The following is a 27,547-nucleotide window of genomic DNA, read 5'->3' as shown; positions in this document are numbered from 1 at the left end:
CTAACCTGTCCCGTCCCATCAGAATTTTATATGTTTCTATGAGATCCCCTCTCATCCTTCTAAACGACAATGTATAAAGGCCCCTCATATGTCAGTCCAGCCATCCCAGGATTCAGGCTGGTGAACCTTCGCTGCAGTCCCTCAATAGCAAGAACGTCCTTCCTCAGATTAGGAGACCAAAACTGAACACAATATTCCAGGTAAGGCCTCACCAAGGCCCTGTAAAACTGCAGTAAGACCTCCCTACTCCTATACTCAAATCCCCAAGCTACGAAGGCTAACATGCCATTTGCCTTCTTCACCGCCTGCTGTACCTGCATGCCAACTTTCAATGACTGATGAACCATGACACCCAGGTCTCGTTCCACCTCCCCTTTTCCTAATCTGCCACCATTCAGATAATATTCTGTCATAGCGTTTTTGCCCCCAAAGTAGATAACCTCACATTTATCCACATTATACTGCATCTGCCATGCATTTGCCCACTCACCTAACCTGTCCAAGTCACCCTGCAGCCTCACAGCTCACACCGCCACCCAGTTTAGTGTCATCTGCAAACTTGGAGATATTACACTCAATTCCTTCATCCAAATCATTGATGTATATTGTAAAGAGCTGGGGTCCCAGCACTGAGCCCTGCGGCACTCCACTAGTCACTGCCTGCCATTCTGAAAAGGACCTGTTTATCCCGACTCTCTGCTTCCTGTCTGCCAACGAGTTCTCTATCCACGTCAGTATATTACCCCCAATACCATGTGCTTTGATTTTGCACAACAATCTCTTGTGCGGGACCTTGTCAAAAGCCTTTTGCAAGTCCAAATACACCACATCCACTGGTTCTCCCTTGTCCACTCTACTAGTTACATCCTCAAAAAATTCCAGAAGATTTGTCGAGCATGATTTCCCCTTCATAAATCCATGCTGACTTGGACTGATCCTGTCACTGCTTTCCAAGTGTGCCGCTATTTCATCCTTAATAATTGATTCCAACATTTTCCCCACTACTGATGTCAGGCTAACCGGTCTATAATTACCTGCTTTCTCTCTCCCTCCCTTTTTAAAAAGTGGTGTTACATTAGCTACCCTCCAATCTATAGGAACTGATCCAGAGTCGATAGACTGTTGGAAAATGATCACCAATGCATCCACTATTTCTAGGGCCACTTCCTTAAATACTCTGGGATGCAGACTATCAAGCCCCAGGGATTTATCGGCCTTCAATCCCATCAATTTCCCGAACACAATTTCCCGCCTAATAAGGATATCCTTCAGTTCCTCCTTCTCACTAGACCCTCGGTCCCCTATTACTTCCAGAAGGCTATTTGTGCCTTCCTTCGTGAAGACAGAACCAAAGTATTTGTTCAATTGGTCTGCCATTTCTTTGTTCCCCATTATAAATTCACCTGAATCAGACTGCAAGGGACCTACATTTGTCTTCATTAATCTTTTTCTCTTCACATATCTATAGAAGCTTTTGCAGTCAGTTTTTATGTTCCCGGATAAGCTTCTTCACGTACTCTATTTTCCCCCTCTTAATTAAACCTTTTGTCCTCCTCTGCTTAATTCTAAATTTCTCCCAGTCCTCAGGTTTGTTGATTTTTCTGGCCAATTTATATGCCTCTTCCTTGGATTTAACACTATCCTTAATTTCCCTTGTTAGCCACGGTTGAGCCACCTTCCCCGTTTTATTTTTACTCCAGACAGGGATGACAATTGCTGAAGTTCATCCATGTGATCTTTAAATGTTTGCCATTGCCTATCCACCATCAACCCTTTTAAGTATCATTTGCCAGTCTATTCTAGCCAATTCACGCCTCAAACCATTGAAGTTACCTTTCCTTAAATGCAGGGCCCTAGTTTCTGAATTAACTGTGTCACTCTCCATCTTAATAAAGAATTCTACCATGTTATGGTCACTCTTCCCCAAGGGGCCTCGCACAACAAGATTGCTAATTAGTCCTTTCTCATTACACATCACCCAATCTATATGCACCACGACAACTGGCTGTTCACCCTCCCTTTTCAGAATGCCCTGCACCCGCTCCGAGACATCCTTGACCCCTGCACCAGGGAGGCAACATACCATCGTGGAGTCTCGGTTGTGGCCGCAGAAACGCCTATCTATTCCCCTTACAATCGAATCCCCTATCACTATAGCTCTCCCACTCTTTTTCCTGCCCTCCTGTGCATCAGAGCCACCCACGGTGCCATGAACTTGGCTGCTGCTACCCTCCCCTGATGAGTCATCCCCCTCAACAGTACCCAAAGCGGTGTATCTGTTTTGCAGGGAGATGACCGGAGGGGACCCCTGCACTACCTTCCTTGCACTGCTCTTCCTGTTGGTCACCCATTCCGTATCTGGCTGTGGACCCTTTACCTGCGGTAAGACCAACTCACTAAACGTGCTATTCACATCATTCTCAGCATCGTGGATGCTCCAGAGTGAATCCACCCGCAGCTCCAGTGCCGCAATGCGGTCTGTTAGGATCTGCAGGCGGATGCACTTCCCGAACACGTAGTCGTCAGGGACAGCGGAAGCATCCTTGACTTCCCACATAGTACAGGAGGAGCATAACACGTGTCCGAGCTCTCCTGCCATGACTTGACCCTTAGATAAACTTAAATTGGCAACAACAATGCTAAATGTTACTTACTGATAACGAAAAGAAAAAGAAAAACTACTTACCAATCACCAGCCAATCACTTACCCCCTTGTCTGTGACGTCATCTTTCGATTTCTTTCCACTTCTTTTTTCGTCCGGAATCCGTAAAATGTTCCGGAATCCAGACCGGACGACCCTGCCGATCTCGGGGCCTCGCCGCTGCCCAATATCGGGCCTTGCCTCGCCGTCGCTTGCAACGTCGCCCTTACTTCGGGCCTCTTCGCCAGTCCGCCCGATCACCTCCTCGGCGGGGCCCTGCCCGACGACGATCTCCTCGGCGGAGCCGGTCCAACAACAACCTCGGTGGGGCCGGACGCTCCGAACAGTTCTTTGACGGGAATTCCCCCCCCCCGGCTTACTGATGTTCTGAAATCCGGAAATCCGGGGGTTTCCGGATTCGTGAAGTCAGAAAACAAATCGAAAATCCGGAAAACCCCAGAATCTGGAACGGCCTTGGTCCCGAGGGTTCCGGATTGTGGACACTCAACCTGTATTTTGAGCTCACCTTGTCATTTTACCAGGTTGTCCACGGGTCTCCGCTGCTCGGGGATCACGTCAGCTAAGGATGTCGGGAGTTGTGTGACAATGAATTCATTTCTTCACAGCTGCAATTGTGCTATAAAGGCTCCCATCCTCCAAGATCATTTTCCAAGATCTAAAACTGCTGCTTACTGCTTTTGGAAGGCAGATTGAGCATTGTGCAGGTTGCAAGTGTTTGGAGCAATCTCTCTATCCAGTGTCACCTCATTGGAACAACCTCTCTCACCAGTGACAGATTGCTTCTGTCATCTCAAGTTCCCCTGCCATCTATTACATTAGCATTGGTGCCCATGAAACACTCTCACCTTGGTCCTCAGAATCCCACCATGATCAGCCCCAACACCAGCAGCATCAGGCACACCAGCAGCACCAACAACACCACCAACCTCTCCGCAATCACCTGATGCTGCACAGGACACAGGACATCAGCACCCGACCATACTGCTGCCCGGGAGGCCAGGGATGGCCTCACCAGATTTAATTCACTTGACGCTGTACACCCTGGCTGCCACATGATGCGCCAAGGTGGCACCACCCCACACCACTACCATAAAACATCCCTATAAAGCCCAAGCCATTCCTTTCACATTCCTCACCATTGTGGGGGGTACCATTATGTCTCACCAGTCACTGTAACTCACTAAGCCACTTCCAAAGGTACACACAAATCTGTCCAAGAATGCAAAATATTGAAAGTAAAGATTTCAATGTTTGACAACACATTAACAGAAACTTCACATGAACATTGACTAAAACACTCAAGTGCCTACCCTTGTGTATTGTTAGTTGGTATGCTTGAACTAGAATGAGGGGTGGCTAGTGAGATGGAGAAGTGATAATGTAGATAGAGGGATGGGTAGAGGTGCAAGGTAGGTTGGTGTGAGTAAGGACGTGCAGGAGTAGGGTAGGGAAGGCAGAGTGATGGGGATATGATGAGTGGCACTGCAGGATGAAGTTGAGAGTGGTTTTGTATTAAGATTTTGTGATCCACTGAGATCATTGAAAGGTTTGCGTCACTGCAGCCTGTTCCTCCTGATGACATCCCTGCTTGTGCCTTCCTGTGCAAAATGCAACCAGGCTGTGTTGGTCTCCTGGGGAGGTCTCTTCTGCCCACTGGAAGGGAAGAGAACCTGCCTGCATGCTATGACTCCCTCCATAAGCATGTGGAGGGTCATGGAAGAGCCTGGGTGCAGCCCTGTGCCTCTGTGCAGTCATCGTCAGTGTTTGCAGCACCTCAATGCTGTAGAACACTGACAGCACAACTGTGAAACTAAATTTGCGCATTGACCCTTGAAGGAAACTGGGTGATGACTCATCATCAAATAACGTCATCAGACTCACTTCTTTCAATTGGCTGGGTAACGCGCTGGCCAGGCTTAACAAGCCCAATCAACCTAAACCCCTTTCACAAAGTGGGCAGAATCTGTTATCGACCCTGGATCCGTGCGAGGTCGGGGAAATCGCCACCCCCATGGTTTCTTCAACCAGTTTGTAACAGATAGAAATAAGCAAGGAGGTGTTTGTCTGCCTCGCCTGTATCAATGATATGATTAGTGAGTGCAGGTGGTTCGATTCAGTTATGTAGCTTTTGGTATGGGGTCCAAACACTGCTATTACGTGAATGTTAAATTCCCCCGCGAGGAAAAGGCCTAATTCTCTGGGGTCTCCTGCTCTTCCTTCCTCTGCCCACCTTCTGTCGCTGTAACCCAGCTACCAAAGCAAAAACTCGACTCACTTGAGGCTCATTAGCGGGCCTAGAGAATTCAGTGTATGCAAGCCTTACATGAATATGCCATTTTGAGTTTTGAGTTTGGTGGCATTGAAAAACCTTTCAATGTCAGTCTTGAAAATTTTAATTGAACCACATCCACAACCTTTGGGAGAGTTGAGATCCAGATAGCCACCACATTTTGTGTGAAAAGTGTTTTCTGATTTAACCCGCTAACGGCCTAGCTCAAATTTTAAGATTATGCCCTCTTGTTCCTGATTCCCCACCAGAGGAAACTATTTTCCTGTATCTAACACCTTTAACATTTTAAATACCTCGCTTAGATCACCCCTCAACCTTCTAAACTCCAGGAAATACAAGCCAGATTTATGCAACCTCTCTTCATAATTTATCCCTTAATGTCCTAGTATGAGTTTTTAGTTGATCTGTAAATAACATGTCCCCTTATTAAAGGGGCACTAAAACCAACAAACAAACAAATTAACATTTGACCATCAACTTAAATCAAATTAAAATTTGGTTGCCGGGGGTGATGATGCACTCCAGTCCTTCCGGCGCCCACCTCTCGTGGAAGGCCGCGAGCGTACCGGTGGACACCGCGTGCTCCATCTCCAGGGACACCCTGGCTTGGATGTAACCGCGGAAGAGAGGCAGGCAGTCGGGCTGAACGACCCCCTCGACCGCCCGCTGCCTGGACCGGTTGATGGTACCGTTGGCCCTGAACCGCTATCAAGGCCAATATATCTTTCCTGAGATTCGGTGCCCAAAACTGAAAGCACTACTCCAGATGGGGCCTGGCCAAGTCTCTGTACAACTGAAGCATCACTTTCTCACTTTTGAATTCCAAGCTAGCAAACACTGCACCGCCACAGCCCACCCATCCCCCCACCCCCAACCACTCCTATGACTCATGCTGCAAAGTGTGTGTGTGTGTGTATGTGTGTGTACACGTCAGTCAAAGACAGTAAGGGGTTGCATGATTCTTTTACACTTGGCACATCTGTAAATCAAATTTCAAGAGAGTAAGGACAGGACAGGGCTTGCCTGCAAAGCCCTCCACAGTTGAATAGCCTTGGCCCACCCGTGAGGATTAGCTAATGGGTGAGGAACTAAACCCCAATGCCTTCAGGAGAGGATGAGAGAAAAGGGCGGCAGGGTAAGAGGCATTCATTTGTAAAACATTAAGTTTGCAGTTACTAAACCAAATGTAATGGGCTGTGGGGGGAATTGTCTTCAGATTTATCTGATATTCTCCTGAACTTGTGGGTATAGTTACACAGGAACTGGTCGGCCCCCAAAATCTCATCCATGTGGCCATTCTTTACACGCAAGCCCAGACAGTGGGCATTATCAAGCTATTTGGCCACGGAGAGTATCACAGCCGAGAACAATTCTGTCCTGATCTGCCATCCACGTACGTGCACTTTCCAGGAGAGGTCACTATGCCGCCACCAGAACCAGGAATCTGGACGATCTTTTTTTCCCTCCCTAACCCAGAAAGCAGAGGCTGGGGTGGAGACAAAAGAAACTCTGACCACCACCTTTCAATCCTCCTTGGATATGGGACTGGTGCCAGAGGACTGGAGGATTGTGAATGTTACACCCCTGTTTAAAGGCGAGAGTGATAAGCCTGGTAACTACAGACCGATCAGTCTAACGTGGGAAAACTACTCGATGCCTGTGTCAAGAACAAAATAAATTCCCATTTGAAGAGGCATGGGTTAATAAGGATCAGCCACCATGGATTTGTTAAAGGTAAATCGTGTCTGATGAACCTGATTGAGTTTTTTGATAAAGGAGCAGAGAGGATTGATGAAGGTAGTGCAGTAGACTGATTCCTGGGATGACAGGACTGACATATGAAGAAAGACTGGATTGACTAGGCTTATATTCACTGGAATTTAGAAGAATGAGAGGTGATCTCATAGAAACATATAAAGTTCTGATGGGACTGGGCAGGTTAGATGCAGGAAGAATGTTCCCAATGTTGGGGAAGTCCAGAACCAGTGGTCACAGTCTAAGGATAAGGGGTAAGTCATTTAGGACCGAGATGAGGAGAAACTTCTTCACCCAGAGAGTGGTGAACCTGTGGAATTCTCTCCCACAGAAAGTTGTTGAGACCAGTTCGTTAGATATATTCAAAAGGGTGTTAGATGTGGCCCTTACGGCTGAAGGGATCAAAGGGTATAGAGAGAAAGCAGGAATGGGGTACTGAAGTTGCCTGATCAGCCATGATCTTATTGAATGGTGGTGCAGGCTCGAAGGACCTACTCCTGCACTTATTTTCTATGTTTCTATACAGATTTTCAAAAGGCATTTGATAAAGTAACGCATAACAGATTTATTCAGAAAATGGTACTAAATGGACGGTGGTAACTTGGGTATGAAATTGGTTAAGGGATAGGAGGCAGAGTATTGGTGAATGGATGTTTTCCCGACTGTTGGGAAGTATGGAGTGGGGTCCCCCGGGAGTTGGTATTAGGACCATTGCTTTTCTTGTTATATATAAATGACCTGGACTTAGATACAGGCAATGTTTCGGTTAATTTATTTTTGGGTGCGTGGCCCCTTTTAGGGCCTGTGTGGCCCATTGAAAATATTGCGCGTATGCAGTTTTTTCTCATTGAAAAGCCGGCAAGCCAGCTGCACGGGAGGTCCAGAGCACTGCGCAACCGTGCAGCTCAAAGGGAACCCTGGGTATCGGGTGTACAATGTCGCAGCTTGCAGATGATAACACAACTTGGCAACATGAACAGGACAGAAGCAGATTCCAGGAGGACACAGACAGACTGGTGAAATGGGCAGACACAGGGCCGAGGCAATTGAATGCAGATGAGTGTGTAGTCATGCACTTAGGGAGAAACAACTTGGAGAGGCAGTACAGCATTATCGAAGCGTTACTATTTTGAGGGGGGGGTGCAAGAACAGAGGGAACTGGGGGTGCACTATCCCTGAAGGTGGCAGGGCAAGTTGGTGAGTCGGTTAAGCAAGCTTATGGGATACTTGGCTTTGTAAATAGGGGTATTGAATACAAAAACAAAGTCATGCTAAATCATTGCAAATCACTAGTTAGGCCTCAGCTGGTCCTAGAGAGGGTGCAGAGGCCACATTGTCCGCATGCCTGACACAAGACTCCCAAAACAAGCGCTCTACTCGGAGCTTCGACGCGGCAAGTGAGCCCCAGGTGGGCAGAGGAAACGCTTCAAGGACACCCTCAAAGCCTCCTTGAAAAAAGTGCAACATCCCCACCGACACCTGGGAGTCCCTGGCCCAAGACCGCCCAAAGTGGACGAGGAGCATCCGGGAGGGCGCTGAGCACCTCGAGTCTCATCGCCGGGTGCAAGCTGAAGCCAAGCATCGACAGCAGGAGCGCGCGGCAAACCAGACACCCCACCCACCCGTTCCTCCAACCGCTGTCTACCCACCTGTGACAGAGACTGTAGGTCCCCCATTGGACTCTTCAGTCACCTGGGAACTCATTTCTAGTGTGGAAGCAAGTCTTCCTCAACTCCGAGGGACTGCCTAAGAAGAAGAGAACAGAGGAGGTTTACCAGGATGATACCAGGGATGATTGAGTTCTGTTCTGTGCAGAGATTAGAGTAAATTGGCTTGTTCTGCTTCAAGCAGAGAAGGTTAAGGGGAGACCTAATAGCAGTCATCAAAATTATACGGGCTTTTGATCGAGCAAGTAGGGAGAAATTATTTCCTCTAGCAAGTGGAGTGGTAACCAGAGATTATAGATTTAAAATGATAACTGACAAAAAGAACTAGAGGGCAAATGAGTAGAAATTTCTTTATAGAGAGGGTTGCTGAGGTCGGGAACATGCTACCTGAAAGTGTGGTGAAAACAGATTCTTCAATAACTTTCAAAAGGCAACTGGACAGGTATTTGAGGAGGACTAATTTGCAGCGTTATGAGGAAAAAGGCTGGGGTGTGAGACTAAATTGGACAGCTCTTTCAAAGAGCCGGCACAGGCACGATGGGCCGAATGGCCTCCTGCTGTAAAATTCTATGAATTGCAGCATCCCTACTGTTATGTATTGAATAAAGAGTCAGACTAGATACTGTGAGCTCAAAGTAAGGTGTGACCGTAGTCCTTTATTACAGGTCTCCAGAGTGTCTCTCCAGCCTGTGAGGCCTCCTTATGTACAGGTGCTCCCAAGGGATTGTGGGATCCTTTGGGACTCCAGGGGATGAGCCCTCTGGTGGTTAAACAAGCTATTTACAGGTTTACATATAACACAACACTCCCCCCACCCCCCCCCCCAAAAAGTCAATAGTGTAACTATTTACAATGTGAGTCGATCTGGGGCCTTTTTTTTTCTGGTTGATTGTCTTGGTGCAAATGCTGGTTTTGGTGAGTCGTTTGTTGGGCCCTCGCTGGGCTGCTGTGCAGCTGGCCTTACTGGACTGCTGGGGGTGGTGAGCCTTGATGGGCTGCTGCGGGTGATGGGTCCTGCTTTGTGGTCAACCGCTGGGTCGGTTGCCACTGATGTGTGTGTTGGGGGGTCAAAAAAGGTAAAGTCTTTGTGGGTTGCTCTGGATAGTCCGCGAATCTGAGTTTGGTTTGGTCCAAGTGTTTCCTGTTGGTAAGTCCATTTGAAAGTCTGACCAGAAACACCCTATCCCCTCTTTGGCCACGACAGTGCCAGGAAGCCACTTGGGACGTTGTCCATAGTTCAACACAAATACAGGATCATTAATCTCAATCTTGCGTGACACATTTGCGCTATCATGATATGCATTCTGTTGAAGCCGCCTGCTCTCTACCTGTTCGTGTAGAGCAGGGTGGACTAACGAGAGCCTTATCTTAAGTGCCCTTTTCATGAGCAGTTCAGCAGGGGGGAGCCCCAGTGAGCGAGTGGGGTCTCATGCGGTAACTAAGCAGGACTCGGGATAGGGGAGTCTGCAGTGAGCCTTCAGTCACCCTCTTCAAGCTCTGCTTGATTGTTGCACTGCTCTCTCTGCCTGGCCATTGGACGCTGGTTTAAACGGGACAGATGTGACATGTTTGATCCCATTATGGGTCATGAACTCTTTGAACTCGGCACTGGTGAAGCACGGCCCATTGTCACTCACAAGGACGTCAGGCAGGCCGTGCGTGGCAAACATGGCCCGCAGGCTTTCAATGGTGGCAGCAAACATGCTTGCCGACATTATCACACATTCAATCCATTTGGAGTATGCATCTACAACCACTAGGAACATTTTTCCCAAGAACGGGCCTGCATGGTCGACATGGACCCTAGACCACGGTTTGGAGGGCCAAGACCATAAACTTAGTGGTGCCTCCCTGGGTGCATTGCTTAACTGTGATTATGTGTTACATTTGTGCACGCAGGACTCGAAGTCCGCATCGATACTGGACCACCACACATGGGATCTGGCTATCGCTTTCATCATTACAATGCCTGGGTGGGCACTGTGGAGATCACTAATGAAAGTGTCCCTGTCCTTTTTGGGTACTACTACCCGGTTACCTCATAGAAGGCAGCCTGCCTGTATAGACATTTCATCTTTGCGCCACTGGTACGGCTTTATCTTTTCCTGCATTTCTAACGGGACACTGGACCAGCTCCCATGGAGCACACAGTTTTTTTTTACTAAGGACTGTAAAGGGTCGTGGCTCATCCAGGTTCTAATCTGTTGGGCGGTAACAGGTGATTGCTCACTCTCGAATGCTTCCATTACCATAACTAAATCTGCGGGCTGTGCTATCTCCACCCCTGTGGTAGGCAATGGCAGCCTACTGAGAGCAGCAGCACAGTTTTCGGTGCCTGGCCTGTGGCGGATGGCATAGTTGTATGTGGACAACATGTGCGCCCATCTCTGGATGCTGGCCGATGCATTCATATTTATCCACTTACTTACAGAAAAGAGGGATATCAGTGGCTTAGTCGGTTTCCAATTCAAATGTGAGCCCAAACAGATATTGATGCATTTTCTTTACCCCATAAACACACGCTAATGCTTCTTTTTTGATCATGCTGTAGGCCCTCTCAGCCTTAGACAGACTTCTGGATGCATAAGCAACCGGTTGCGATTTCCCAGATTCATTAGCTTGTTGCAATATACACCCGACACCATATGACGATGCATCACATGCTAGTACCAAACGCTTATATAGATCATACAACACAAGCAATTTGTTTGAGCATAACAGTTTTCTAGCTTTTACAAAGGCATTTTCTTGGCTTTTACCCCATACCCATTCATCTCCTTTACGCAGTAATGAGTGCAGTGGTTCTAACAGTGCGCTAAGACCCGGTAAGAAGTTACCAAAGTAGTTCAGGAGTCTGAGAAACGACCGCAGCTCCGTCATGTTCTGTGATCTTGGTGTGTTCTTGATTGCCTTCCTTTTCGAATCGGTGGGCCTGATGCCGTCCACTGCGATTCTTCTCCCCAGGAACTCCACTTCAGGCACCAGAAAAATGCACTTCGAGCATTTTAGCCTGAACCCCACACGATTAAGCCAACTAAGAACCTCCTCCAGGTTCTGCAGGTGCTCGACGGTGTCCCGACCTGTAACCAAGATGTTGTCCTGGAAGACCACGGTGCGCGGGACCGACTTCGGTAAGCTTTCCATGTTCCTCTGGAATATCGCCGCGGCTGATCGAATCCCAAACGGGCATCTGTTGTAAATGAAGAGACCTTGGAGCATGTTGATGCAGGTGAAGCCCTTCGATGATTCCTCCAGCTCCTGCGTCATGTAGGCCGAGGTCAAACCCAGCTTCGTGAACGTTGTTCCTCCCTCCAGCGTTGCAAATAGGTCGTCTGTCTTTGGTAGCGGGTAGTGATCCTGCAGGGAGAAACGATTGATACTTACTTTGTAATCACCACAGATTCTGACGGTGCCATCTTCCTTGAGGACTGGAACAATTGGACTGGCCCACTCGCTGAATTCGATCGGCGAAATGATGCCCTCTCGTTGCAGCCGGTCTAGCTCAATCTCCACCCTCTCTCTCGTCATGTATGGTACCCCTCTCGCCTTGTGATGGATGGGTCGCGTCCCCGGAATCAGGTGGATCTGCATGTTTGCTCCTTGGAACTTCCCGATGTCTGGTTCGAACAGTGAGGGGAACTTGTTTAGGACCTGGGAACATGAAGTGTCGTCGACGGACGAGAGCAATCGGACGTCGTCCCAGTTCCAGCGTATCTTTCCCAGCCAGCTCCTGCCGAGCAGCGTGGGGCCATCGTCCGGTACCACCCAGAGTGGTAAATTGTGCACCGCTCCATCGTAGGAGACCTTTACAGTAGCACTGCTGATTACGGGAATCAGTTCCTTTGTGTACGTTCTCAGTTTAGTGCGAATGGGAGTCAGGGCTGGCCTTGAGGCCTTGCTGCACCACAATTTATCGAAAGTCTTTTTGCTCATTATGGACTGGCTCGCGCCCGTGTCCAACTCCATTGACACCGGGAGTCCATTTAGTTCAACCTTCAGCATTATCGGATGACACTTTGTGGTAAATGTGTGCACCCCATATACCTCCGCCTCCTTGGTCTGAGGCTCTGGTTCGTCGTGATCCGCCGTGGATCTGTCCTCCTCTGTAACATGGTGGTTTGCAGGATTAGCAGGGTTTGCAGCTCGCCTGCATGTACGTTGGAGGTGTCCCATTGTTCCACAGCCGTTGCAAACGTATCCTTTGAAGCGGCATGAATGGAAACGATGATCACCCCCGCAGCGCCAACAAGGTGTTAGAAACATAGAAAATAGGTGCAGGAGTAGGCCATTCGGCCCTTCGAGCCTGCACCACCATTCAATGAGTTCATGGCTGAACATGCAACTTCAGTACCCCATTAATGGCCTTGCATTCACCACCCTTGATGGTGGACTCTGACATCTGCGGACAAGCAGCTGCAGGCATGTGAGGCCTGCCCTGTACGTTACGATTCGAAAACAACATCACTTTGTTCACAGTACTTGCAGCAGCACTCATGTGCAGAGAGATTTATTTGGTATTGTCACTGGTGAATGCCTGGGTTATCGCTATGGCTTTACTCAAGGTTGGGGTCCCTACAGTCAAAAGTTTGCGAAGTATTACTTCATGGCCAATGCCAAGTACAAAGAAGTCTCTGAGCGTATTCTCCAAGTGTCCTTCAAATTCGCAATGTCCTGCAAGGCGCCTTAGCTCGGCGACATAGCTCGCCACTTCCTGGTCTTCAGATCTCTTGTACGTGTAGAACCTGTACCTCGCTGTCAGAACATTTTCCTTCGGGTTTAGATGCTCCCAGACCAGTGTGCACAAATCATCATACGACTTCTCTGTGGGTTTCGCTGGAGCAAGCAGATATTTCATGAGGCTATACGTTGGTGCCCCGCAGACGGTGAGGAGAATCGCACTTCGTTTGGCAGCATTCGCTTCTCCTTCCAGCTCATTAGCCACAAAGTGTTGGTCGAGTCGCTCCACGAAGGTTTCCCAATCATCTCTCTCGGAAAATTTTTCCAGGATGCCCACTGTTCTCTGCATCGTTGTGGTGGGGTTCGTCATCTGTACCTCGTCGCCAGTTGTTATGTATTGAATAAAGAGTCTGACCAGATACTGTGAGCTCAAAGTATGGTGTGACCGTAGTCTTTTATTACGGGTCTCCAGAGTGCCTCTCCAGCCTGTGAGGCCTCCTTATGTACAGGTGCTCCCAAGAGATTGTGGGATCCCTTGGGACTCCAGGGGATGAGCCCTCTGGTGGTTAAACAAGGTATTTACAGGTTTACATATATAACACCTATCACCGCCTCAACTGCAATGAGCTAACTCAGCACAGGGCACAGACTTGCTTAGTACCCATGAATCGATCAAGAGCAGCTTAAAGGAAGATTTAACAGCTCACTAACATCTACAGAGGCAGTGACAATAGCATGCAGACAGGATAATTCCACCGTGAAGATCCCAGACAGGGACCCTGTGATATCACTCCATCTGTGGAGTATGAGGGAAATGTCAAATGGGTTTCACTCAAACCAGACAGTCTATACCTTGTACATGTTGTGATACCCACCCTCCTGTATGGCTCAGAGACATGGACCACATACAGTAGACACCTCAAATCGCTGGAGAAATACCACCAACGATGTCTCCGCAAGATCCTGCAAATCCCCTGGGAGGACAGATGCACCAACGTTGGTGTCCTTGACCAGGCCAACATCCCCAGCATTGAAGCACTGACCACACTTGATCAGCTCCGCTGGGCAGGCCACATTGTTCGCATGCCAGACACGAGACTCCCAAAGCAAGCGCTCTACTCGGAACTCCTTCACGGCAAACGAGCCAAAGGTGGGCAGAGGAAACGTTACAAGGACACCCTCAAAGCCTCCCTGATAAAGTGCAACATCCCCACTGACACCTGGGAGTTCCTGGCCAAAGACCGCCCTAAGTGGAAGAAGTGCATCCGGGAGGGCGCTGAGCACCTTGAGTCTCATCGCCGAGAGCATGCAGAAATCAAGCGCAGGCAACGGAAGGAGCGTGCGGCAAACCAGTCCCACCCTCCCTTTCCCTCAACGACTGTCTGTCACCTGTGACAGGGACTGTAATTCCTGTATTGGACTGTTCAGCCACCTAAGGACTCATTTTAAGAGTGGAAGCAAGTCTTCCTCGATTCCGAAGGACTGCCTATGATGATGATGATGATGTACTTTACCTATTGAGCCTGTTTCTCCACTGCCTGGATTAAGCCCCATCCTTTCCCGAATGGGTTCTCTCATAGTGTAGTACGGTTCCACAGACAACTCACCACCAGTACCTTACTCAAATGTCCATTCTTCCTGAGCGATCCTATATTTTGAACATTGTCAGGCTATTTAACTACAGGGGATTATCACAGGCCAACCTGATCCTGTTCTGACCCTCTGTGCACATATATACACATACTTTCCAACAGGTATCTCTGAACCGTGATCAGGGTGGGAACGGGAACCCTTGCTTATTTTATCACCCTCCTCAGCCCAGGGTGCTGAGGCCAACTGCTAGGATGAGTTAATTCAACACAGACTACAGTTTGAACCTGGGACCTTTCAGTTCTCGGTGCCTTCGAATCGTATTGAGCCAGTGGGCGAGTTTTTAAACTGCTATCCGCCCTCCAGTGCATTGCATCACGGGACTATGCAACCATCAGACATCACCAGCCACTTTGTGGGCCCCATATAGTTGTAATACTGCACCAACATTTTTAATTCATAATTTGACATCAAAGCAATTCAAATAGTGTGTGATCTTCTACAAGTCTTCGGTATTATTTTGCATTGCATCACATTAATCTGCTGTGTCTATATTCAGAACAATTCATTTAAAGAGTCAAATGATTTTTGAAGCATGTAGGAAATGGCGATGTAGTTGATTAGAGAGAGTATTATCCTTTACCTATCCGATGCGGGTTCAAACCTACTGCAAATTCATGGATTGAAATTCTTCGATGCTGCTGGTTGTAAGGGTGCAATGTGTAATAAGTTTGGGACAGTCTGTAGTTGGCATGGACCCACAGTGCATAACAATCCATGATTCCACCCTTAGTGGCACTTCTACTTGAAGAGGCTGCAAGGATGGCTAGAGTTAAAATGGAAATATTACTCTGGTAAACTGGAGTGGTCTATAGAGATTGAGGCTCAATATACCTCTGCAAGATCCTGCAAATCCCCTGGGAGGACAGACGCACCAACATTAGCGTCCTCAACCAGGCCAACATCCCCAGCATTGAAGCACTGACCACACTTGACCAGCTCCGCTGGGCAGGCCACATTGTTCGCATGCCAGACATGAGACTCCCAAAGCTAGCGCTCTACTCGGAACTCCTTCACGGTAAACCAGCCAAAGGTGGGCAGAGGAAACGTTACAGGGACACCATCAAAGCCTCCCTGATAAAGTGCAACATCCCCACTGACACCTGGGAGTCCCTGGCCAAAAACCGCCCTAAGTGGAGGAAGTGCATCTGGGAGGGCGCTGAGCACCTCGAGTCTCATCGCCGAGAGCATGCAGAAACCAAGCGCAGGCAGCGGAAGGAGCGTGCGGCAAACCTGTCCCACCCACCCTTTCCCTCAACGACTGTCTGTCCCACCTGTGACAGGGACTGTGGTTCTCGTATTGGACTGTTCAGCCACCTAAGGACTCATTTTTAGAGTGGAAGCAAGTCTTCCTCGATTCCGAGGGACTGCCTATGATGATGATGATGATGATGATGACCATTAGAGCACAGCAGAGGTGCCTTCCTCTGGTGTAGTAGATCCAAGAATGCTTGGTGAACAGTATAAAGACAGTTTTACTCTAATCCATGCTGTACCTGAGCTGGGAGTATAGTAAATGCAACTAATAATAAGGTTCTATCTGCAATATCAAGAGAATTCATGTCTCATGTCAGGAGGGCCTGTGTGGCACAACATTTATACTGGGGGCGAACAGACATCACAAGATACTCAATTTATCGGAAGAATGTTGTATAAAGCTTCAGTGATGGTTCACTGCGTAAATCTTCCACTAAATTTGGGACAAAACAAAACAGAATACAAGCTCCCAGGGTCAATTCCACGTTAGAAACACAGAAACATAGAAATTTACATCGCAGAAGGCCATTTCGTCCCATCGTGTCCGCGCCAGCCGACAAAAAGTCATACGGCCCTTGGTCAGCAGCCCTAAAGGTTACATATAAACCTATGAACAATGACGGAAAGGCAAAGAGCACCCAGCCCAACCAGTCCGCCTCACACAAATGCGACACCCCTTATACTGAAACATTCTACACTCCACCCCAACTGGAGCCATGTGATCTCCTGGGAGAGGCAAAAACCAAATAAAAACCCAGGCCAATTTAGGGAGAAAAAAATCTGGGAAAATTCCTCTCCGACCCATCCAGGTGATCACCCTGGCCATATTCTATTCCCTGCAGTACTTACCATTATATCTGCTCCGTCCAACAAAAGGTCATCCAGGTTACTGCACTTTAAATGCCCATCCAACCATCTCTTAAAAGTGGTGAGGGTTTCTGCATCCACCACTCTTCCAGGCAGCGAGTTCCAAATCCCCAGAACCCTCTGCATAAAGAAGCCCCCCCTCAAATCCCCTCTAAACCTTCCACCAACCACCTTAAAACTATGCCCCCTTGTAATAGACCCCTCCACCAATGGAAAAAGACCCTTACTATCCACTATGTCCAGGCCTCTCAATATTTTGTACACCTCAATGAGGTCTCCTCTCAACCTCCTCTGTTCCAATGAGAACAAACCCAGCCTATCCAATCTGTCCTCATAACTAAGATTCTCCATTCCAGGCAGCATCCTAGTAAATCTCCTCTATACCCTCTCAAGTGCAATCACGTCCTTTCTATAATACGGCGACCAGAACTGCACGCAGTACTCCAGCTGTGGCCTAACCAAAGTATTATACAGTTTCAGCATAACCTCCCTGCTCTTATATTCTATGCCTCGGCCAATAAAGGCAAGCATTCCGTATGCCTTCTTAACCACCTTATCCACCTGGCCTGCTACTTTCAGGGATCTGTGGACAAGCACTCCCAGGTCCCTTTGTTCATCTACACTATTAAGTGGCCTACCGCTTAATGTGTGTACCCTTTTCTTATTAGCCCTCCCAAAGTGCATCACCTCACACTTCTCTGAATTAAATTCCATTTGCAACTGCTCTGCCCATCTGACCAGTAGATTGATATCCTCCTGCAGCCCATGACTTTCCTCTTGGCAATGAGTTGGCTGATCTGTGCCCCGGCTGGGGAAGGTGGAAATCAGCCCAGGGTTCCATGGAACCCCTGACCAATATGCAGCACCACCTGCTGGAGAGCCCATTCAGTTTGACGTTGGGTAAAACATGAGCTGTAATGTCCCCCACAATCGAATAGCCCGCTGACACTCATCGTCCAGGCACACGTGAAGCGTGACCACTTGACATGCAGCGTTGGAACTGTGCCGGAGCTAAAAGATGGGACTTTTAGCAGAGGAGGGGCGAGAATGGAAAAAAATGGGGATAAAATCCTTGTTATTTGCAATCAATTCTACATGAGTATAGATTATTAAAAATATCTCCTCCCAGGGGAACATTCATTATGTTACTATATTGTAGCAGGATTTTGAATTGCAGTCCAATTGAGTCCTACTCGCCAGGGTCGCTACATTACAGTCACCGAATAAGTCCAATTTTGTTTTTATTAAATGAAATCCCAGAATTTTAGCAGATTGCATTCTAAAGCAGCATTCATTTATAATACCGCCCACTGAATAAATCAATATTTATCACACGGTAATACTGGATTTTCCAGGAATGGTATGGATGGATATTTTGGGAAGTGTAAATCCACGAATCCATCCACGTTTTTGGTGAAAAGTGGTTTGGCTAAGTCCGTTTAATCGTAATTTTTTTTAAAAACTGTTGTGACTCAGAAGAATTGTGCCTGTCTAATTGTGATTAGTAGCCCCAGCAATTTATAATCCATATGTAGACCTCGCCTTAGAGACTAATTCTCGGTGGCTCACAGCCTCAGAAGGTGGCTGTTCCTGCAAGAACGATGGCCCAGATTCAAGTGACCGATAGTAACTTGGGATCTGTGAAAGCAAGTAACCTTGGCCTCCTGCCAACAAACTGCTCTTGCTCCGTGCCTTAAACCAAAGATTTTTTTATTTTTAAAAAGTGCAAGGCACATGTGTGCGCCGAAAAGATGTTCTGGGGGGAGGGGGGAAGACCCATTATTTCGCAAATCCATGAAAATGCCACAAAGTCAAATTTGCAATGGTAAAGCGAGGGCTGAGAAAAAGCACAGCAGAGCGGGTACAGATCACTGGAATGAATGCATTCTGACTTTTACACAGAGGCAGCATCTCTGCAATAATACAGGCGGACAATGCTCAGATTTGACTGAATGATGGTTAAGGCGATCTCCTTACCGTGGCATCCTCTCCAGCAAAGTGACTGATAACCCTCAGCCCTCCTGGGTGCTTTCGGGCCCAGTTAGTGATGTTATAGACTTTCCTATCAATCACAAGCCACTTGTCCGTCTTGCTATTGTGCTTCTGCACTTCTTCCCAAGTGTACAGGGCTGCCTTTTTCTCGCATGCTCCCTCTTCTTCTCCTTTCTCTCCTCCTTTCCCCATTCTTGTCCTTTCTCTCTCTCTCTCTCCCCTTCACGCTCTTTTCTTTTCTCTTTCTCTTCCCCTCTACCTGCCCTCTTTTGCTTTAGCAGTTCATCTTATATTTCCAGCCCGCCCAGCAACATCCGACAGGAATTAACCATTAATGCGATGCTGTATCCTAGGGGATCAGCAGAGTTTCTGCACCAATCGAGTGGCAGTGTCACAGCCCTCGCTTGCAGGCATTGGTTCAATCCGGATCTTTCGAACCCAGTCGGGTCCGATGCATCTATAAGAGCTTTCAAGTCAACCTCGCTCGGTGAGATTGTGGCTAAAGCCGCTTGCTAAAGTTGCTTTCCCCAGAGTTAGACACATTGCGAACGCTCCCAATCCGGCTTCCCCCCAGCACTGCACCCAGAGCCTGTCCCGTGGGACTGACTGTGTCTGCACTGACATTCAGCCAATTCCATCATTCCTGCATAGGCGCATTCTTTGTTGCACACTCGCTCATCGCCCACAGGTCGCGGCTTAGTGCGCCCCAGGGCCGTGAGCCCCAGCGCCCAATGCTTTGTTTCCCAGCTCCGGACAGGCTCACTGGCTCCACGGGGGGGAGAGGGGAAGGGAGGGGAAGGAAGGTCAAGGACTGGGGGGTAGGGGTCAAGGACTGGGGGAGGGTCAAGGAATGGGGGGGGGGGAAGGGTCAAGGACCGGGAAGGGGGGGGGCGAGAGGGAAGGAAGGTCAAGGACTGGGGGGGGGAGGGTCAAGGATTGGGGGGGGGGGGTGTCAAGGACTGGGGAGGGAAGGGGAGGAAGGGTCAAGGACTGGGGGGGAAGGGGAGAGAAGAAGGGTCAAGAACTGGGGAGAAGGGTCAAGGACTGGGGGGAAGGGGAGAGAAGAAGGGTCAAGAACTGGGGAGAAGGGTCAAGGACTGGGGAGGAAGGGGAGAGAAGAAGGGTCAAGGAGTGGGGGGGGGGGAGTGGAGAAGGGTCAAGAGCCGGGGGGAGGGGGAGGAAGGGTCAAGCACTGGGGGGGGGGAAGAAGGGTCAAGTAATGGGGGGGAAGGGGAGAGAGGAAGGGTCAAGTAATGGGGGGAAGGGGAGAGAGGAAGGGTCAAGAACTGGGGAGAAGAGTCAAGAGCCGGGGGGGGGGGGGGCAGAGAGAGAAAGGGTCAAGAACTGACTGGGGGGGGAGGGAGGAAGGTCAAGAACCGGGATGGTCAGGAACTTGGGGTGGGGGAGGGAAAGGGTCAGAAACTCGGGTGGTTGGTGGAAGGTTAGGAACTTGTTGGGGGAGGGAGAGGTCTTAACCCGTGAGGTCTTAACACTTTGCAAACTAATTGATCACTTAGGCAGGCAGGATCTAATTGCACATTCCAGAGAAAGTGCTGGGTGTGTCTTGTCCTCCAAGGGGACCAGTCAGAAACCAGGTGTTGCCTTCAAGGAGACCAACCCCCAGAGATCTGGACCAAAAAAACAAAAAAACCCCAGAGATCTGGTGTTGGAAATACATGCGACCAATGGTTAATTCTTCTCGGATGTTGCTGGGCAGGATGGGAACACACGATGAACTGCTAAAGCAAAGAGGGTAGAGGAAGAGAAAGAATGAATGTGAAGGGGAGAGAGAGAGAGAGAGAGAAAGGACAGAATGGGGACAGGAGGCAAGAAAAGATTAGCCCTTTACACTTGGGAGGAGATTAGGAAGCAAAATGAACAAGTGGCTTGTGATTGATAGGAAAGTATATAACATCACTCACTGTAGGGCTGTGAGTTATCCGTCACTGTGCCGGAGAGGATGTGACAGTGAGGCTGCGGTTTTAAAAATCATTAAATCTAATATAACGATTGTCCGCTTGTATTATTGGAGAGATACTGCATGCATGTAAAGTAAGACTGTATTTCAGTGATCGACGGATGCGATCTGTGCGTGTTGTTGCGGTTCTTTAGTGACCCGTCAATCCATCGTTGCAACAATGAGTTTGGGGATATTCCTTTCATAATTGCCGTCTTTTCCCAGAATATCATTTCGGCGCAGATTGCCTTGCACTTTTTAAAGAAAATCTTGATTTTAAGGTACAGAAGAAACACCAGTTTCTTGGCAGACGGCCAAGGTTACTTGAGGTCAGAGATCCGAAGTTCCTATTGGTCAGTTCAATCTGGGTAATTCTTGAAGGAACACCACCTCTGAGGCTGTGAGCCGCCTAGAATAAATCTCTAGGCGAGGTCTACATACGAATTGCTAAGTTGCTGGGGCTACTGGTGAAAATTAGAGAAGCACAATTCTTCTGAGTCACCCATGGGGAGACGAGAGTTTAAAAAAAAATGACGATTAAGCATAATTACCAAAACCACTAATTGTGGTTTTCACAAAAAAAGTGGATGTATTCGTGGATTAAAATTCCCAAAATACCCTAGCAGTCTTGGAAAATCCAGTACTACCATGTGATAAATGTTGATTTATTCAGTCACCATAAATCAGTGGGCGGTTTTATAAATGAAAGCAATCTCCAAAACACGGCTAAAAATCGTGGAATCCCATTTAATAAAAACAGAACTTCACTTATTCGGTCACTAATGCTGTGAGCCTGGTGAATACGACTTAATTGGACTGCAATTCAAATTAGTGCTACAATATATTAACATAATACCCTGGAATGGGGTGTTGCGAATAATCTATACTCATTCAGAATCGGTTGCAAATAACAATGACTTTTTTTCCTCATTTTCTCCAATTCTCGCCCCATCCTGAAAATGCCGACTTTTTACTGAGACCCAGTTGCAATGGTGCTTGTCAAGTGTCCATTCTTCATGTGTGTCGAGATGATGGGTGTCACCGGGCTATTCAGTTGCGCTGTGATTATCTACAGAGGCTTACTGAGGCTTATTTACTGAGGCGTATGAAAGCATAAAGCCTTACGCTAAACATCTGTAAGATAAAGACCGTCCACCAGCCTGTCCTCGCCGCACAGCACTGCCCCCCAGCCATCTAGATCCGTGGCGCAGCCCTGGACAACGTGGACCATTTCCCATACTTCAGGAGCCTCTTATCAACAAGAGCAGGCATTGACGATGAGATCCAACACTGCCTCCAGTGCGCCAGTGCAGCCTTTGGCCATCTGAGGAAAAGAGTGTTTGAAGACCAGGCCCTCAAAACTGTCACCAAACTCATGGTCTACAGGGCTGTAATAATACCAGCCCTCCTGTATGGCTCAGAAACATGGACCATGTACAGCAGACACCTCAAGTCGCTGGAGAAATACCACCAATGATGTCTCCGCAAGATCCTGCAAATCCCCTGGGAGGACAGGCGCACCAACATTAGCGTCCTCGGCCAGGCCAACATCCCCAGCATTGAAGCACTGACCACACTTGATCAGCTCCGCTGGGCAGGCCACATTGTTCGCATGCCAGACATGAGACTCTCAAAGCAAGCGCTCTACTCGGAACTCCTTCATGACAAACGAGCCAAAAGTGGCAGCAGGAATGTTACAAGGACATCCTCAAAGCCTCCCTGATAAAGTGCAACATCCCAACCGACACCTGGGAGTCCCTGGCCAAAGACCACCCTAAGTGGAGGAAGTGCGTCTGGGAGGGCGCTGAGCACCTCGAGTCTCATCGCCGAGAGCATGCAGAAACCAAGTGCAGGCAGCGGAAGGAGCGTGCGGCAAACCAGTCTCACCCAACCTTTCCCTCAACGAATACCTGTCCCCTGTGACAGGGATTGTGGTTTTCGTATTGGACTGTTCAGCCACCTAAGAACTCATGTGAAGAGTGGAAGCAAGTCTCCCTCGATTCTGAGGGACTGCCTATGATGTTGATGAGGATTATCTACACGAACATTGTTGCAGCCTTCTGCAGATGTGCGCGGTATCCCGGAGCTGTGTGCGCGAACCCGGTCCCCTTCTGCGGACGTGTGCTGTTTACCGAGGCCGCACATACACACATTACCCTACAGTTGCGGCCTGTGCTGGGCCACGCTTTCCTCAGCTCCATAAGAATGCCACAGGTTCCGTCATTGACCCGGGGGAAAGGGGGGTGGGGGGAGAGAGTGGGATTTGGAGGGGGAGAGTGGGATTTGGAGAGGGAGAGAGGGCAGGAGGAGAGATAGATAGAGGGGATCGGAGAGACATAGAGAGGATCGAAGGAGGAGCGAGAGAGGGGCGTATCTTGGGTAGTGTGAGAAGGTCAGGAACTTGGGGGAGGAGGTCGGGAACTTGGGGGAGGTGGTCGGGAACTTGGGGGAGGAGGTCGGGAACTTGGGGGAGGGAAAAAGTCTGAAACTGGGGTGTGTGAGGAAGGTTAGGAACTTGTTGGGGGTGGGCGGGAACTTTTTTGAGGGTGGGAGAATGTCTTAATCTGTGAGGGTGAACTCTGTCGGTTCCATGTGAGCTCTTCTGTTTGGAGCCTGGCAATCAGAATGATACTTTGCAAATTGTTTATTGAGACAGGCAGGATCTAATTACACATTCCACGCAAAGTGCTGGGTGTGTCATGTCCTCCAAGGGAATCAATCAGAAATCAGGTGTTGCCCTCAAGGTGACGAATCAGAGATCAGGTGTTGGAAATAAGCGCTATCAATGGTTAATTCTTGCAGGATGTTGCTGGGCAGGCTGGAAATATAAGATGAACTACTAAAACAAAGAGGGCAGGTAGAGGGAGAGCAAGAGAGAAAAAGGTGAAAGAGAGAGAGAAAGGACAGAATGGGAAAAGGAGGAGAGAAAGGAGAACAGGAGGGAGGATGTGAGAAAAGATTAGCGCTTTACACTTGGGAAGAGATTCAGAAGAACAAAAGCAAGACGGACAAGTGGCTTGTGATTGATGAGAAAGTATCATAATTGAGGATGACTTGCTTCCACATCAAAAAGTTCAGAGGTGTTTCAATGAAGGACCTAATATTGCGGATCCCGAACTACATCCTGAAGGGTGGAAGATGCCTGTATGTGGATTTTTTTAACGTGTGGTGGCCGTTGCACACCAGCCACCACACGGGCTTGACAGAGCGAGGTCTTGGTCCAGTGGCAAGGATTAACCAGGACGACTGCCAGACCAGCTCTGCTGCACGGACCTAGTGCGCACACATATCGCAGTGTGGGCTGGCCCGTGCTGCCCCTGGGCCCTCGGCTCTTCTGGGCCCCAAACTCACGCCTCTCCTGGGCCCCAATCACGACCCTCTACATTCTCTCGCCGCTCCTTCGCCCCGGCCTCGCCGCTCCTGCTGTACCTGCCCACGCTCCAATCACCGACCTGGATCTTGGTGAGGTCCCTCTTCACTGCCGTTGCTCTCCTGCTCCAGCACGTGCTGCTCCCTGGAGTGGTATGTCGCCACCACGCTGCTCCTTCCGCTCCCCGGCCTGCTCCGATGGTGCACGATATATAACATCACTAACTGGGCCCTAAAGCACCCAGGAGGGCTGCGGGTTATCAGTCACTACGCCGGAGAGGATGTGACAGTAAGGAGATCCCTTCCGGATATAAAAGGGTTCAGAAGGTCTAGTAAGGAGGAGGAACTGAGGGAAATCCTTATTAGTCGGGAAATTGATGGGATTGAAGGCCGATAAATCCCCAGGGCCTGATGGACTGCATCCCAGAGTACTTAAGGAGGTGGCCTTGGAAATAGCGGATGCATTGACAGTCATTTTCCAACATTCCATAGACTCTGGATCAGTTCCTATGGAGTGGAGGGTAGCCAATGTAACCCCACTTTTTAAAAAAGGAGGGAGAGAGAAAACAGGGAATTATAGACCGGTCAGCCTGACATCGGTAGTGGGTAAAATGATGGAATCAATTATTAAGGATGTCATAGCAGCGCATTTGGAAAGAGGTGACATGATAGGTCCAAGTCAGCATGGATTTGTGAAAGGGAAATCATGCTTGACAAATCTTCTGGAATTTTTTGAGGATGTTTCCAGTAGAGTGGACAAGGGAGAACCAGTTGATGTGGTATATTTGGACTTTCAGAAGGCTTTCGACAAGGTCCCACACAAGAGATTAATGTGCAAAGTTAAAACACATGGGATTGGGGGTAGTGTGCTGACGTCGATTGAGAACTGGTTGTCAGACAGGAAGCAAAGAGTAGGAGTAAATGGGCACTTTTCAGAATGGCAGGCAGTGACTAGTGGGGTACCGCAAGGTTCTTTGCTGGGGCCCCAGCTGTTTACACTGTACATTAATGATTTAGACGAGGGGATTAAATGTAGTATCTCCAAATTTGCTGATGACACTAAGTTTGGTGGCAGTGTGAGCTGTGAGGAGGATGCTATGAGGCTGCAGAGTGACTTGGATAGGTTAGGTGAGTGGGCAAATGCAAGGCAGATGAAGTATAATGTGGATAAATGTGAGGTTATGCACTTTGGTGATAAAAACAGAGAGACAGACTATTATCTGAATGGTGACAGATTAGGAAAAGGGGAGGTGCAACGAGACCTGGGTGTCATGGTACATCAGTCATTGAAGGTTGGCATGCAGGTACAGCAGGCGGTTAAGAAAGCAAATGGCATGTTGGCCTTCATAGTGAGAGGATTTGAGTACAGGGGCAGGGAGGTGTTGCTACAGTTGTACAGGGCCTTGGTGAGGCCACACCTGGAGTACAGTTTTGGTCTCCTAACTTGAGGAAGGACATTCTTGCTATTGAGGGAGTGCAGCGAAGGTTCACCAGACTGATTCCCGGGATGGCGGGACTGACCTATCAAGAAAGACTGGATCAACTGGGCTTGTATTCACTGGAGTTCAGAAGAATGAGAGGGGACCTCATAGAAACATTTAAAATTCTGATGGGTTTAGACAGGTTAGATGCAGGAAGAATGTTCCCAATGTTGGGGAAGTCCAGAACCAGGGGTCACAGTCGAAGGATAAGAGGTAAGCCATTTAGGACCGAGATGAGGAGAAACTTCTTCACCCAGAGAGTGGTGAACCTGTGGAATTCTCTACCACAGAAAGTAGTTGAGGCCAATTCACTAAATATATTCAAAAAGGAGTTAGATGAAGTCCTTACTACTAGGGGGATCAAGGGGTATGGCGAGAAAGCAGGAATGGGTTACTGAAGTTGCATGTTCAGCCATGAACTCATTGAATGGCGGTGCAGGCTTGAAGGGCCGAATGGCCTACTGCACCTATTTTCTATGTTTCTATCAATCAAATATAACAATTGCCCGCTGGTATTATTAGAGATGCTGCATCCATGCAAAGCACAAATGCATTCCAGTGATTGAGGGATGTATTCTCTGTGTGTTGCTGCTGTACTTTTGTGACCCGCCAATTCATCCTTGCATATTTGAGTTTGGGGATATTCATGGGTATTCCTTTCATAATTGCAAAATGATAGTCTTTACCCGGAACGTCTTTTCGATGCAGATTGCCTTGCACTTTATAAAACATCTGGATTTTAAGATACAGAAGAAATCACCAGTTTCTTGGCAAAAGGCCAAGGTTACTTGAGGTCACAGATCCGAAGTTACTATCAGTCAGTTGAACGTGGGTCATCGTTCTTGAAGGAACACCACCTTCTGAGGCTGTGTGCCGCCAAGAATTAATCTCTCGCGAGGTCTACATATGAATTACTAAATGCCGAGGCACAGTTCCAACGCTGCATGTCAAGTGGTCACGCTTCACGTGTGCCTGGACGATGAGTGTCAGCGGGCTATTCGATTGTGGGGGACATTACAGCTCATGTTTTACCCAACGTCAAACTGAATGGGCTCTCCAGCAGGTGGTGCTACATATTGGTCAGGAGTTGGAACCCTGGCTGATTTCCACCTTCCCCAGCCGGGGCACAGATCAGCCAACTCATTGTCAACGTGGAATTGACCCTGGGAGCTTGTGCTCTGTATGGTTTAGTCCTACATTCCATGGAGGATTTACACAATGAATCATCACGGGAGCTTGATGCAACATTCTTCTGATAAACCGATTTGTTTAAATGTTATTTTAAGTATGTTGTGATATCTGTTCACCCCAGTGAAAATGCTACACCACACAGGCCCTCCTGACATGAGCGAGCTCTCCACTTTACCACAGTAATATTTCCATTTCCATGCCCGCCATCCTTGCAGACTCCTCAGAGAAGCCTTCGGCCTCTGAGGGCACAGCATCACCTCAAACAGCGCAACGCAGCACCAGTGCAGATACGCATACTTCGATTGGTCCATCACCACATCATCATCTTCATCATCATCCTAGGCAGTCCCTCGGAATCGAGGAAGACTGGATTCCACTCTAAACATGAGTCCCTAGGAGGCTGAACAGTCCAATACGAGAACCACAGTCCCTGTCACAGGTGGAACAGGGTGGGTGGGACTGGTTTGCCGCATGCTCTTTCCGCTGCCTGCGCTTGGTTTCTGCATGCTCACTGCGACGAGACTCGAGGTGCTCAGCGCCCTCCCGGATGCACTTCCTCCACTTAGGGTGGTCTTTGGCCAGGGTCTCCCAGGTGTCGGTGGGGATGTTGCACTTTATCAGGGAGGCTTTGGGTGTGTCCTTGTAACGTTTCTTCTGCCCACCTTTGGCTCGTTTGCCGTGAAGGAGTTCCGAGTAGAGCGCTTGCTTTGGGAGTCTCGTGTCTGGCATGC

The 27,547-nt window shown here is 48.6% G+C and overlaps 2 protein-coding genes across 2 annotated transcripts in view; one reads left to right on the top strand and one right to left on the bottom strand.

The window, feature by feature from the left end:
- LOC139280222 (acyl-CoA 6-desaturase-like) overlaps positions 1–19,122 on the bottom strand; it is a 109,440-nt gene extending 90,318 nt beyond the window's left edge. Inside the window, exon 1 of the mRNA XM_070899835.1 lies at positions 18,804–19,122. Coding sequence (XP_070755936.1) covers positions 18,804–19,010 — 207 coding nt within the window. The 5' untranslated portion in view covers positions 19,011–19,122. The remainder of the gene's footprint in view (positions 1–18,803) is intronic.
- Positions 19,123–23,683: 4,561 nt separating this feature from the next.
- Positions 23,684–27,547, top strand: part of LOC139279654 (acyl-CoA 6-desaturase-like) — a 109,934-nt gene continuing 106,070 nt past the window's right edge. The window contains exons 1-2 of the mRNA XM_070898761.1: positions 23,684–23,810; positions 24,354–24,433. Coding sequence (XP_070754862.1) covers positions 23,684–23,810; positions 24,354–24,433 — 207 coding nt within the window. The remainder of the gene's footprint in view (positions 23,811–24,353; positions 24,434–27,547) is intronic.

This window comes from Pristiophorus japonicus, chromosome 14 (assembly GCF_044704955.1).
Source record: "Pristiophorus japonicus isolate sPriJap1 chromosome 14, sPriJap1.hap1, whole genome shotgun sequence".
Lineage (NCBI taxonomy): Eukaryota > Metazoa > Chordata > Chondrichthyes > Pristiophoridae > Pristiophorus > Pristiophorus japonicus.
This window is presented reverse-complemented; position numbering and strand designations above follow the sequence as displayed.